Source organism: Gekko japonicus, unplaced genomic scaffold (assembly GCF_001447785.1).
Source record: "Gekko japonicus isolate JY-2015 unplaced genomic scaffold, Gekko_japonicus_V1.1 scaffold2393, whole genome shotgun sequence".
NCBI lineage: Eukaryota > Metazoa > Chordata > Lepidosauria > Squamata > Gekkonidae > Gekko > Gekko japonicus.
Window position 1 is genome coordinate 235,864 of NW_015164730.1, and position 13,570 is coordinate 249,433.

A 13,570-nucleotide genomic window follows, 5' to 3' on the forward strand; every position below is an offset into this window, starting at 1 on the left:
CCCTTATTAATCCTCACAGTCAGAGCTCTTTTTGTAGAAAAAGCCCAGCAGGAACTCATTAGCATAATAGGCCACACCCAACAGCAGAAACTCATTAGCATATTGGGCCACACCCCTGACAGCACAGCTCATTAGCACATTAGGCCGCACCCCCATGTTACCAGAAGTGTGCTCATCCAGCCACACCCACCTTTTGCTTGTTATTCTGTTTACCTTGTTTGTTGTCAAAACCCAGGGCCTTTTTTGTAGCAGGAACTCCTTTGCATGTTAGGCCACACACCCCTAATGTAGCCCATCCTAATGAGTTTCTGCTGTTGGGTGTGGCCTATTATGCTAATGAGTTCCTGCTGGGCGTGGCCAACTTGGGAGCCAGCCGGAACTCCGTTCCTGTGCGTTCCTGCCCACAAATAGCCCTGCTCACAGTCCTTTGAGGCACACAGTGGTAGAATATGTTTTGGAGGTGGAACTGACATTACGGGGCCCAGAGTCCATTAGAAATCAGCCATAGCTGATTTGGGGTTTAAACCCTGGCTACCTCCCAAGTCCAAGCCCAAATTTCCACTGTAGCACTTTCTTGTACCAGACTTGGCTGTGGTAATTTGACAGTGTTTGATCCAGAACATCAAGTCTGGCTCATTGGACGAGTTAAAGCTTTGTCTTATATCTTATAACATCTGAATGGACTGCGGTTTGTTTGTCCTCACAAACTGGGACTTGCAGTTGAGCTGCACGGAACTGCAGTTTGCTGAAGTCCTCGGATTCAGACACGGCAACAAGTTGCAGTTATAAACGGAGGGCTTCCCATTTTAGGGGATCCTCAGTTGGGGGTGGGGGACACCAAGGGTGGGGGAGCTTGGCTTGTTCCGAACATCTGAATGCAGTGATTGTTTCTTTTCCAGAAAAGAACATCAGAATCTGGTTCATTAAATGTGGTCCAAGATTGGGAAGGAGCATAGCCAACACCATGGTCTTAATCAGGTGGCTTGAAGAACCGTTTGACCTTTCTGCAGGCGGTTGCTCCCGTTGTGGTTTAGACACGCAAAGAACCTACCAGGGAGGGGAATCCCTTAGCTGGGGAAAAGGAGGGTGTGCCGTTGGCTCCAAAGAGTTTCCCAGCTTTGGCACTGGAGAAACAGCTGTGTCATTGGCTTGTTCATTTCGCTTCATGACAAAGTTGCGCATGTACAGCACGTAAGCAGAGCGGCTGTCCCCCCTCTGCGAGAGGGTGCTGAGTTGACTTGGGTCCTTCACTTGGAAAATCCACTCGTGCAGTTAAAAGGCAACTCAGGCAAATGAAGTATATTTGAGTGCACTTACTGAATTTGGCTTCCATCATCCTGTTAGAAATTGGGAGCAGGGGAGGGCGGAGGCGAAAGGGTGCTGAGTTTGGGCTATGACTGCAGTGTTCCCTCTAAGCTGAGTTAGTGTGAGCTAGCTCACAGTTTTTTAGCCTCCAGCTCACACATTTCTGTCTTAGCTCAGGAAGGATGACTCCAAAGCAAACTAATGTATGCAGTAGCCCATTCGCTCGCTCACAGCTTTAATGCCAGTAGCTCACAAAGTAGAATTTTTGCTCACAAGACTCCAGAGCTTAGAGGGAACATTGGCTACGAGATGTCCGTGTGATAAGGAATGGGGAAAGTGGGGTATTAAACTAAAGCCTCGACCACTGGAAGATCCCCCACTCTTGCGGTGCAGTCCTAGGTGGCTCTGTTCAATGGCTCTCCCTCCCAGGAAAGTTTTCTTAGGCTTGCACTGTTGCTCACTGGACTTTCAGCAGACTTAACACAAGACAAGCTCACATACAATGAAGTGGATAAATGACTTGGGACTGTGGGCAGTCCTGCTGTGTGGAGCTTACTTGTAAGTAAGATACTTTCATGTAACTTTGCGCCAGTTAACCTGTTACGTTAATACTTACGCTCTGTTTCAGTTCTTTCCGGTTGGTTCCGGGCATTTGCAATCCTAACGCATTGGTTACTCACTATGTGTAATCTGCCTCGAGCCCCTGTGAGAAAGGTGGGCTATACGTAACATAAATGCACAAAAATAATTCACAAAAGTTTGCACTACAACACATCTGTCCCTCTTGATGTCCCCACAAGACTCTGCTTTTGGCAGCGACTGACTAAGATGGCCACACCTCTAAAAAGAAAACATGTGCCTTTTTAGACGTGGAAGCTCCGATTCAGCAGACGTCGTGCTTTGTTCTAGGTAGAAAGTCCCATGCTCGCAGGACAGAGCTGTGGGGATGTGAACTAATAACAGTTGTGCACATTGCTCATTCCAGTGATGGTCCTTTTGGGGCTTCTGTGCCTTTAAAAAGTGTAATAGGCACAGGCGCACTAGATCACAGTGGTTGCGAAAAAGAAAATGGGCACGAGAGCTGCCAAAGATTGTCCTCTCCTTCCTTCCTTTCCTTTAATGTTTGACTCATTTGACCTAAGAACTCAAGGCAGGCCAATGATTGTTCTCTCTGTTTCAGATGGAACTGAAAAGTTAAGTTGGTGGTGGCAAAATGAAACAAGAATCCAGCGGCACCTTAAAAGAGTAACAACACGTATTTCCACATGAGCTTTTGTGCGTCACAGGACACTTCCTCAGATACGTGGAAGGAGGTATGTGGAGGCACACGCCCTCGGATCTGTGCATGGAAATCCCTCCACATATTTCCCTCTGCATATCTGATGAAGACAGTGGCAGTCCTCAAACGAAGAAATTCCAAGGGGGGTTTACAATGGGAGAGTGCTAAACTTGAGTTCATTCACAGGTTTAGAACCCCTGGCTGAATAGGGACATAGGATTCTTATCTTAGTCCAGTTTCTAATTGTCTGTCCCCAGGCATATCCCCTCTGCTCTAATCAAGCCAATCACAACATGCATGGGTACCTCGGCATCCTTTACAATCATTCCTTACGGCATCCTTCCCATCTCCTGACTAGGACAAAAGGACTCCGAGCTCTCCGTTTCTACTCCTGTCTGACAAAGGGATCCTGACTTGGGTAGCCCAAGCTAGACTGATCTCATCAGGTCTTGGAAGCTAAGCAGGTTCAGCTTTGATTAGTTTTTTCGGATGGGAGACCTCCAAGGAATACCAGGGCCGTAACGCAGAGGAAGGCAACGGCAAAGGACCTCTGACACCACGTCTCTTGCCTTGGAATCTGTACAGGATCACCGTTAAGCCAGCTGAGACTTGATGGCACTTTCCGCCGCCACCATGACCGACGAAGGGAGCTTTTACTCTTGAAAGCCTATACTCTGAAGCTCCCTTTGATCTCCGAGGCGTTCCTGGGCTCGAATACATCTGAGGAAGTGAGCTGTGACTCAAAAAGCTCTCGGTAGGGTCTTTAAGGTGCCACTGGACTCCCGTTTCATGCGTGTGCTGGTGCCCTCTTTAGAACGCCCGGCATCAAGAGGGCACATGAGAATTTTGCAGGCCGACGGCAAAGAATATTCGAACAAGCGACGAACCTACGAGAGCCTGATTCGAAAAACGACTAGAAAAGGGCCCGCAATTCCTTCTGCTCTTGCGGACGTCTGAAGTCTATCTGTCCTGTTGCTCTTTACCCATCTTCCTTTCTCTGTCTCTTTTCCTCCTGTACCCCCCCTTCCTCCACCCCCACCCCTGATTTTATCTCTTCAGATCTAACTGGCTTAAACCTTGCTGCGGGAGACGAGCAGCTGTCTGGCAGGTATTTTTGCTCAGTGCGAGTCTCAACAGTTTCCTGGTAGCCTGTGTAGTATTGGTGGTGATTCTGCTGACTCTGGAACTCCTAATAGATATAAAGCTCCTCCAGTGTGAGTAGCAGGCTTTTCTTTTTCCTGAAACTTTTGGTCAAAAAGACATGATGTTCAGGCTCATGGGGTGGAGGGGGGGGGAGCTGTGGGTTTGTCATAGAAGTCACCTGTAGAATATATGAGCTGTGTGCTTTTCAGAATGTCGTGAGCCCCTGGGGTCGTGTCGATTAATTTCCTGGCCAAAGTGACGTTATCTGCCGTTTCCCTCTGCCTGCTACCTTTCATGTGTGCATCTGTGTGTTTTCCACGTGGCACAAACGCGGAGCTCTTACCAGATCTTTCTTTAACAGGATGTAGTCTATGCACCGAGAAGGTTTGACACATGTGTTGCTTGTAAAGGATAATGCCAGCGTTTGTGTTTGAAAGCCCAAGACCACACCCACCAAGGCTGTCCTAAGGGAAAATGGGTTCTGGGAGTAGTCAATTAAACCAGTGGTTTTCAACCTTTCATATCTTACAGCCCAACAAAACTCTATAGAAGACCCTGGGTCCCACCATAATAGAAACTTAAGTTGCCCGCCTTGACACAGATGCTGCAGTGTCAGTCCTGGTCACCGCACCAACAACACTCTAGGAATTCCCCCGATTTCTATGCCCTTGTCCATAGAGGTGGGGGAGGATTCCTAGAGCATCACATCATGGTTCCCGCCTGCTCCAGCCTTGTTACAGCTACCATTTTGGAAAGTCTTGTTGCTGGCTTTAACATTTTAAAAAAACGACAACTATACATAAATTTGGGTAGCTGTTGTTGGGGCTGATATTTAAAAACTGCCTCTGCGCAAAGGCACTGAAGTGGTGATATACACGCAAAATATTTTGTTAAAATAATTCACATTTATTCCCTAGCAACAAATAATAAAAAAATATGAAATAGTAAGAATGACTTTGAGCTCCCCTAGGTGAACCTGTTATCAGGAAGAAACTGTGTTTTCGTTGCTGGCTTGCTTCGTGTGTTTCAGAAAAGCTATAAGATTTGCACGGACCGAAACGGTGCAAAGGACTGAAGCAGTCGGTTCGTTTTAATTAGGAGGCTTTTAGAAAGGGTTTTCTTGCATAGTTGATTTTTAATTAATCGTGCCTCTGCTCGTTGGTATGCCTAGCAGCGCTTAACATCCTAGCGGGGAAGAACAAACCTCTAGGTCCTGGAATCTGTTTATAGCTTTTTTGGCATTTTGTGTATATCTTTGCGTGAACCGCTAGTGGGCAGCCAGGCAATTGCTCATTCTTGGATTTCTTCCAGTGTAATGGTTAGATGGCTTCCTCGTAGCGTTTGCCCTATTGCTTGATCAATCAGGATGTTACAGAAAGGGTGCAGCTTAGCTGGAGGGGGGGGGAGATTGTGCTCTTAAGCCTTTCATAATGCAGACTTAGGGGCTATAAATGTGAGTTCTGGGTGTGTGTTTTTTTGTTTTTTTTAAGTGTCATTAAACTTTAATTGAGGTACTTTTGTTTGTTGAGTTTCCTATTCCCACTAAATAGTTAATATTTTCCCGACTACAGCCTGGTGCTTTCGTAGGGTTGCCAACCTCCAGGGAGAGCCTGGAGTCCTGGAACTACAGCTCACCTCCAGACTACAGAGATCAGTTCCCCTGGAGAAAAATGGCTGCTTTGGAGGGTGGACTCTATGGCCTTGTACCCACTGAGGTCCGTCCCCAAACCCTTCCCTCCCCAAACTTCGCCCCGCCCCCCAAATCAGGAATTTCCCAAACCGGAACTGGCAACTCCATAGGGGGAGAGAAGGAGGGAAAAGGGGGGGGAAACAGTCAACATCTGTTCAAACTTGCTCCTAAAGCTGTTTTGTCTCACGGGAGCTTATCGTTATATAGCAAGAGTCAAATGTGTTTTCCATCACCTGCTTGCATTGGCAGCTAGAGGCTTTTGGATGAGGCTTTCGCACATTGCAAAAACCAGACAAGTGCCTCTCCCTCGAGGGGCCCTTTGCCCTGTGTAAAGAAATACTAGTGCGTCTGGTGCATACTAGTAAGTGATATGCTTGTCTGTGTTCACCTACCCTTCGCTCAGTGGTGGTGGGGGTTGTGCGTTTTTTGCATGTTGCAAGATCAGTCTCTGCACACTTTACCTTGGTGCTAATTGTGGGCCAGTCTCCAGATCTGTAGAAGCTATGCATGTTCAGTATTCTCCAAGATGTCACGAATTTTTCCAGGACTAAAAAGTATGTTAGTCTGGAAACGGACTTTTAAAAAAAAATCTGAAAGCAATGTTGTCCCAGAACAAACTGAATAAGTGAGGTACTGCCCAGTACAGACTTAATTTTGGCGCCCCTGCAAACCACAACTTGAGGCCTACCTCAGGTAAACTCCCTATTCCCTGCCACTGTGCATAAGAACATAAGGAAAGCCCTTCTGGATCAGACCAGTGGTCCATCTCGTCCAGCATCCTGTCTCACACAGTGGCCAACCAGTTCCTCTGGAGGTCCAACAACAGGGCATGGAGGCTGAGGCCTTCCCTGATAAGAACATCAGAAGAGCCTTGCTGGATCAGACCAGTGGTCCATCGAGTCCAGCATCCCGTCTCACACAGTGGCCAACCAGTTTCTCTGGAGGTCTAATAACAGAGGATAGAGGCAGAGACCTTCCCCTGATGTTGTCTCTTGGCTCTGGGATTCAGAGGTTGACCGCCTCTGAATGTGGAGGTTCCCCTCAGTCACCACGGCTAGTAGCCTCCGATAAACTTATTCTCCATGAATCTGTCTAGTGCCCTTCTTAAAGCAAGTACAAAGTCCTTCTCCTCTCCCTTAAAAGTCCTAAACTTGGCTTTGCATTGTGTACACAGCAGCGCTAACCAGTGTTCCCTCTAAGCTGTGTTAGTGTGAGCTAGCTCACAGTTTCTTAGCCTCCGGCTCACACATTTTTGTCTTAGCTCAGGAAAGATGGCTCCAGAGCAAACGAACTTATGCAGTAGCCAAATCACTCGCTCACAACTTTAATGCCAGCAGCTCACAAAGTAGAATTTTTGCCCACAAGACTCCACAGCTTAGAGGGAGCATTGGTGCTAACCATGGTTGGTTGATGCTAATTGGGGTTCTTAACCAGGATTTGAAGGCAGGGATTGGAGCAGGCTTGCAAACCCTCGTTAAGGAGCCAGGGTAGTGTAGTTGGTTAAAGTGCTGGACTAGGACCCGGGAAATTTAGGTTCGAATCTCTACTCTGCCATGGGAAGCTCGCTGGGTGACCTTAGGCCAGTCACATGCTCTCAGCCGCACCTTCCCCACAGGGGTGTTGTGAGGATAAAACGGAGGAGAGAAGAGCAATTTTAAGCTGCCTTTGGGTCTCCATTGGAATGAAAGATGGTGTGACAGTAACTGTCTCTTATTTTGTGTGGTTAGGTGTGATGTAGTTTTGAATTTCTTGTTTCTTTCTCTCGCTCAAAGTATCTATCGCTGCCACCAGGAATTTAATGCCCGTCTTTAATTCACCTTTCCCACAGTATTGTTCCCAAGCTCTACGGCTCCTTTGTTGGACTGTGTGGTTCTGAGGATAAGACTCTGGGTTAACAATAAACAAGATAAAACTTTATTGGTAGAGGAAGCGTATTGGTTACAAGATGCTTTGTGAAGTTGCTCAGTAAAATCTTTCCCTTTTTACTCAGGTCTCTGTCAGCCCTTTCCCCTCACACTCTTAAAATACTCAATTAGATTTTGCCTAATATGTCCCCTTAAATATATTTCTCCTTAACAATGGAGCACACCCAGCCTGGGCTGAAGGCACTGCACTGGCTGCCAATAGCATACCGAATTCGCTTTAAGGCGCTGGTACTCACCTTTAAAGCCCTATATGGCCTGGGTCCGACCTACCTGAGGGACCGCCTTTCCCCATATATACCCCCAAGAGCACTTCGGTCAGGGACCCAGAACCGGTTGGTGGTCCCGGGCCCCCGGGAGGTGCACTATGCTGCAACGAGGACAAGATCTTTCTCAGTGGCCAGGGTTCAACATACCTGAGGGACCGCCTTTCCCCATACATACCCCAGAGAGCACTACGGTCGGGGTCACAACATCGATTGACCATCCCAGGCCCTAAGGACGCCAGGCTTGCTGCCACCAGGGCCAGGGCCTTTTCAGTGGCGGCTCCACACTGGTGGAAATAGCTCCCGGAGGAGATCAGAGCCCTGCGGGATCTTTTACAGTTCTGCAGGGCCTGCAAGATGGAGCTCTTCCACCAGGCCTTCAGTTAGGAGCCACCACACCACTACCACCAACATCTGTGGCTATAGGTTGGCCCCAGCCTGGAGATTATGCCATCCCATTGCACAGTGCCGAAGATCACTGAAGCCAAAAGAATTGGTTGTACACTATATAGCGTGCCATCTTAACTGCTGAAAAACGACTCCCATCACTAGCACTTTGATTATTGGTTGTTTAAATGTTTAAACTGTTGTAACTTTTGTATGGTTTTATGGTACTGGATACCAATTAATGTAAGCCGCCCTGAGCCTGCTCGCGGGGACGGAGGGGTATAAATTGAATAAATAAATAATAAATTTCTTCCTCCTTTCGAATCTTAATGCCTTTCACAGCACCTCTATATGATTCTGTTTGGAAGTCTGCTTCTCTGACTCTGTAGATTGACCACAACTGACATCTGCGGACTTCAAACTTCCAGCTCAAACTTCTAACTCAACCCTCTGCCTTCTCCCTCTCCACACACACACACACACCCCTCCTAGCTCCGCCCACATACTGTCAGTCACCGACCAATCACCTCACTCACTCATCTCCCTCTTTCACCCCCACCTTGTTCCTCTGACACTTACCAACCATTTAAAGAAACACACACATATAAATTGAAATCATTACAGATGGGATATAAATAAAGTAAATAAATAACAAGGAGGAACTGGGCTAGCCACAGTGAATGTCAACACAGATATAATGCGATATCTCAGGCAAAGGTGGGAAGAGGGAGGGAAATTCATGCTGGGGAGAAGCGGGGGCAGACTAAGGCTGGCCCCCGGGAGGCAGTCTGCATTTGGTCCAGATGGGTGAATTTTCTCCCTTTTCAGCCCGTTTGCTTCCTTCGTAGCCCGTTCCACGTTTAATAAACAAGTGAATCTCATGTAAATATTTCTGAGTTGGTACTTGTAGGTTTCCTACCCACACGGTAGTATCGGTATTGACTCGTGGCTCCTTGCAAGTTTACTCAGAGATTGCGCTGGAACGGATCAGATGGAGCTTTTGCAAGGCTGGAAACTTTAGAATGTAAAAATAGAACCAACAGGCATTTCACTTCCCGTAAAAACAGCCTGTTAGATGGTTAGACAGTGTCATAGATGCAACGAACATGAAGTTGAGCAAACGTCAGAGGACGGCGGAAGACCGGAAGGCCTGGCGTGATCTGGTCCATGGGGTCGCGAAGAGTCGGACTCGACTGTGCGACTGAACAACAACAAAAACAGCCACTTTTTGTTTTGCTTACTGATGTAAGATAGGAGCTTGGAGGATCCGCAGAATAAAAGCCCATCTCAGAATGTGAACGTTCTGATTTGGTGGCTTGCCAGTTGCGTGCGATTCACGGCCGAATGAATCACCCGCCAACTGTGAAGGCAGGATATTCCCCATCGACCGTATGGATCCTCTCCCAAGGCTGCGAGTTAAAGGAAGACACTGGGCTAAATGCATTCTGTCCAATTGTTTTTTCAAAGCATTCTCCATTTCATGTTTCACCGGGAGTCTGTATTTTCCTAAATGGAAGTTTCAAAAGACATTCAATATTTAGTTATGCAGAGCTGAAATGTGAGTTTGGATTTGCTGGCACAAGCTCCCAGAATCCGGTTTGAAAGCCAGTTGCTTGGGCTGTGTTTCTAAATGTTGTGCACAAGCTGTGTAAATAGTTCTCTGCAGCCTGGTTAAAAAGTGTGTCGATGAGCATGTGCAGAGTTCACTTCTCTCCCTGTTTCTTAGCTCACAGCCAAAGGGTACATTCCTGGGTGTCAGCCAACTCAAGCCATCTGTACCCTTAGTATTTGTTTGAATGGTTAAGTACAGTGTGTATATGCAACATGTAAAACTTGGCTGGTGAGAAAACTAAAACTCTGCTTCATTATATTGTGTCAATTGCAGTTTCAAGCGCATCTCAGTTTGCTGGAGTTATTCACTGGATCAGTCTAGTCATCCTCTCTGTATTCTTTTCAGAGGTAAGTGGATTGTATGACAAAGCACGTAGACAGTTGAACAAGCCGGTGACCTTCTAGGAGAACCTGTGCCGGTTGCCTAGCTGGCCAAGTACCCTGCTTTCAATTGGATCACGTTTTTTAAGGTTGTAGAGGCGCATATTAAGTTCTCGGCATGGTGTCAAACCTGACATTTCTAGAACGTCTGCCCCTGTAGAATCCGAATGTTTGTAGCAACAATCCCAAAGGCAGCAGTGAGGAAACCTGTGTGTTATCTGGGGCCTTTCTACACAATTAGGGGGTGGGGTTTGCTTCAAGAGAGGTGTGGGTTTGGTTCCCGTGCTTACTCACAATCCATTTGTCTTTTTGGGGGGGCGGGGGGGGACCCCAGTAGCAGTATCTTGTTCCAAGCAAGTATGATGCGATGCCCTGCTCGTGTGGTTCTTCCTCTGAATGGGTCCTTGTTGAAAATTCTTTTTTTAGATTGCGGATATGGTTGCCAACCTCAAGGTGGGGCCTGGGTTGGCAGGCACCTAGTGAAACAGCAGTGTGAGGCACTATGATGTCCCTTCTGGGTGCAAAAACAGAAGTGTTACCACCACATTGGATGGCATTCTAGGATTTCCCTTTAAAAAAAAATCATAGAGATTGGGGGTGGTTCCTAGAGAATAGTATGACATGTCCCCGGTTCCCAGACACACACACACCCCTCCTTGTGGGCAATTGGCAGCCCTGCTTGTTCTGAAACCGATTTCTCATGTCCCTATATCTCCTTGTTAAGAAACAGATGCTTTTTACATCTGATCTTCAGACTACAGAGTTCAGTTCCCCTAAAGAAAATGGCTGCTTTGGAGGGTGGACTCAATGGCATTTACCGTGCTGCAATCCCTCCGCGAACATCACCCTCCCCAGGCTCCGCCCACCCACCCCCCGAATCTCCAGGTATTTCCCAACCCAGAGCTGGCAACCCTAATTGGGGTTATACTGCTCTGGTTATTCTGGGAGAACTTTGGGGTTTTTTAACCCATTCCCAGTTAACTCAGTTTTTGTTCACTCCTCCTTCATAGCACACTCTAAATCTGCATCCACCCCTTGGTTCTCTCCATGGCCATAGCAAAGTGCTCCTTTCCTCCCTCTTCCAGAAGTTTCAAAGGCAGTTTGCAATGTGGCCTGTGTATGTGGGGGGGGGGGGTAATGTTAGGCCTATTAGGCATCAGAACTTTTCTCTGTGGTTTCGAAAACTACAACAGTGGGATTCCAGTGGGGTAGCCAGACATGTTGGAGCTGCGGTGGCTCGTGGTTAAGACGCTGAACTGCAGGCTGTGGAAGGTCGGTAGTTCAGCAGTTTGAGACCCGAGTGTGCCGCATGACGGAGTGAGCTCCCGTCTCTAGTTCCAGCTCCTGCCAACCTAGCCGTTCGAAAGCAAGAAATTGCAAGTAGATAAATAGGGACCACTTCGGTGGGAAGGGAACAGCGTTCCGTGCGCCTTGGTGTTTAGTCATGCCGGCCACATGACCACGGAAACGTCTTCGGACAGCGCTGGCTCGCTTTGAAACGGAGATGAGCACCGCAACCCTAGAGTCGGATTCGACTGGCTTTCGAGCAAGGGAACCTTTACCTTTTAGCCAGACATGTTAGTCTGTTGTAATGAAAACAAAACGGAAGAAAAAGTGTCTTGTGTGCCAGACTTACAGATGCATCGGAGCATGGATTTTGTGGTCTAAAAACACTTTTCTCTTGTGATATCTCGCAGGACGTACCTTTTGCATTTCATGATGTGCCGGGGGGGGGTCTGTTTCTGTAACAAAGCCCACCTTTCGGATATGCTGCATCTTTTTTACTTTCGGTAAACTAAGTGTAGTCCAGCATTTAATTTTTGTTCGTCCCATCAAAAGTTGGATGGAATGAACTACACAGATAATATGGTCTTCGGCAGGGCTCTTTTTGTAGAAAAAGCCGAGCAGGAACTCATTAGCATAATAGGCCGCAGCCAACCACAGAAACTCATTAGCATAATAGGCCACACCCCTGACAGCACAGCTCCCTCCCAGGATCGGCTTCCCCAGGTGCCCCACGGCTTGTGAGCTGTTCTTGAAAAAGAGCAGTCTCTGTTAAGAGCTCACAGGGTGTCTGTTGTGGGGAGGGGAAGGGAAAGGAGTTTGTCAGCCGCTCTGAGACACCTTTGGGTAGTGAAGGGCGGGGTATGAATCCAATCTCCTCTTCTTCTTCTTCTTCTCTTCCTCTGGTGGGTACCAGAATTATAGCCTTGTCGTGCTCACTTATCCATATTCTTCCCCAGTTACCCTCACCTCCACCGACCTCCCCACCCTCTGTTGTCCCCGGTCCCCGTAGACATCTTTAGACTGTAGTTTCCTCAACAGAGGAACGTCTCTGTTCCCTTCCTTTACAAAACGCCATGCCCATGAGAAACAATCCTCCGTGGCTTTCTCCCCTCCTGTGATTACTTTTAAGACGGTTTCAGGTGGGTAGTCACGTTGCTCTGCGGTAGAAGAGCAGAAGATTCGAGTCCAGTAACACCTTAAAAGTCCAACAAAATTTCCAAGGTATAAGCTTTCAAGAGTCAAAAGCCATGGTGTTCGACAAAGGGAGCATTGAGACTCAAAAGCAATGCTCCCCTCTAAGCTGCGGAGTTTTTGTGAGCAAAAATTCCGCTTTGTGAGCTGCCGGCATTAAAGTCGTGAGCGAATGATTTTGATTGCTGCATAAATTAGTTTGCTCTGGAGCCTCATCCTTCCTGAGCAGAGACAAAAGTGCGTGAGCCGGAGGCTAAATAAACTGTGAGCTAGCTCACACTATTTCCCGCCCCCTTTTGTTTTATGGCTGCGAGAGTTGGACTATAAGGAAGGCCGAGCACCGAAGAATAGATTCTTTTGAACTATGGTGCTGGAGAAGACTCTTGAGAGTCCCTTGGACTGCAAGAAGATCCAATCAGTCAATCCTAAAAGAAATCAACCCTGACTGTTCCCTGGAAGGCCAGATAATGAAACTGAAGCTCAAAGACTTTGGCCACCGAATGAGAAGGGAGCACTCACTGGAGAAGACCCTGATGCTGGGAAAGACTGAAGGTCAAAGAAGACGGGGACGGCAAAGGATGAGATGGTTAGACAGTGTCATGGATGCAACGAACATGAAGTTGAGCCAACTTCAGAGGACAGCAGAAGACAGGAAGGCCTGGCGTGATCTGGTCCATGGGGTCGCGAAGCGTCGGACTCGACTGTGCGACTGAACGACAACAAAGCTCACACTAACTCAGCTTAGCGGGAACACTGCTCAGAAGGCTATACCCTGGAAATCCCATTGGTCTTTAAGGTCCTACTGGATTAAAATCTCACCCTTTTAAGGCAGTTGTTCTCAAGCCACAGGTCATGACCTCACAAGTGCAGCATCACAGGTGGGTTGTACGGCTCAAGCTCTTGAGCTGAGAGGACACACTGCGGGACCAGGTGGGGGCCCCCCCACTCTTTCTTCCTAGCAATGAGAGACAAAAGGGCCATATCTCGTGTTTGCCAGCCTCCAGATGGGACCCGGAGATCTTTCGCTATTACCATTGATCTCCAGATGACCAGGATTAGTTCTCCTCGAGAAAATGGCTGCTTTGCCGGGGGGACTCTGTGGCATTAG

The 13,570-nt window shown here is 47.7% G+C and overlaps 1 protein-coding gene across 1 annotated transcript in view; it reads left to right on the forward strand.

Moving 5' to 3' along the window:
• TMEM266 (transmembrane protein 266) overlaps positions 1-13,570 on the forward strand; it is a gene marked incomplete at its 3' end in the record, with an annotated part of 50,127 nt that overhangs the window by 21,962 nt on the left and 14,595 nt on the right. Inside the window, exons 3-4 of the mRNA XM_015409612.1 lie at positions 3,644-3,798; positions 9,878-9,951. Of these exons, the coding sequence (XP_015265098.1) occupies positions 3,644-3,798; positions 9,878-9,951 (229 nt within the window). The remainder of the gene's footprint in view (positions 1-3,643; positions 3,799-9,877; positions 9,952-13,570) is intronic.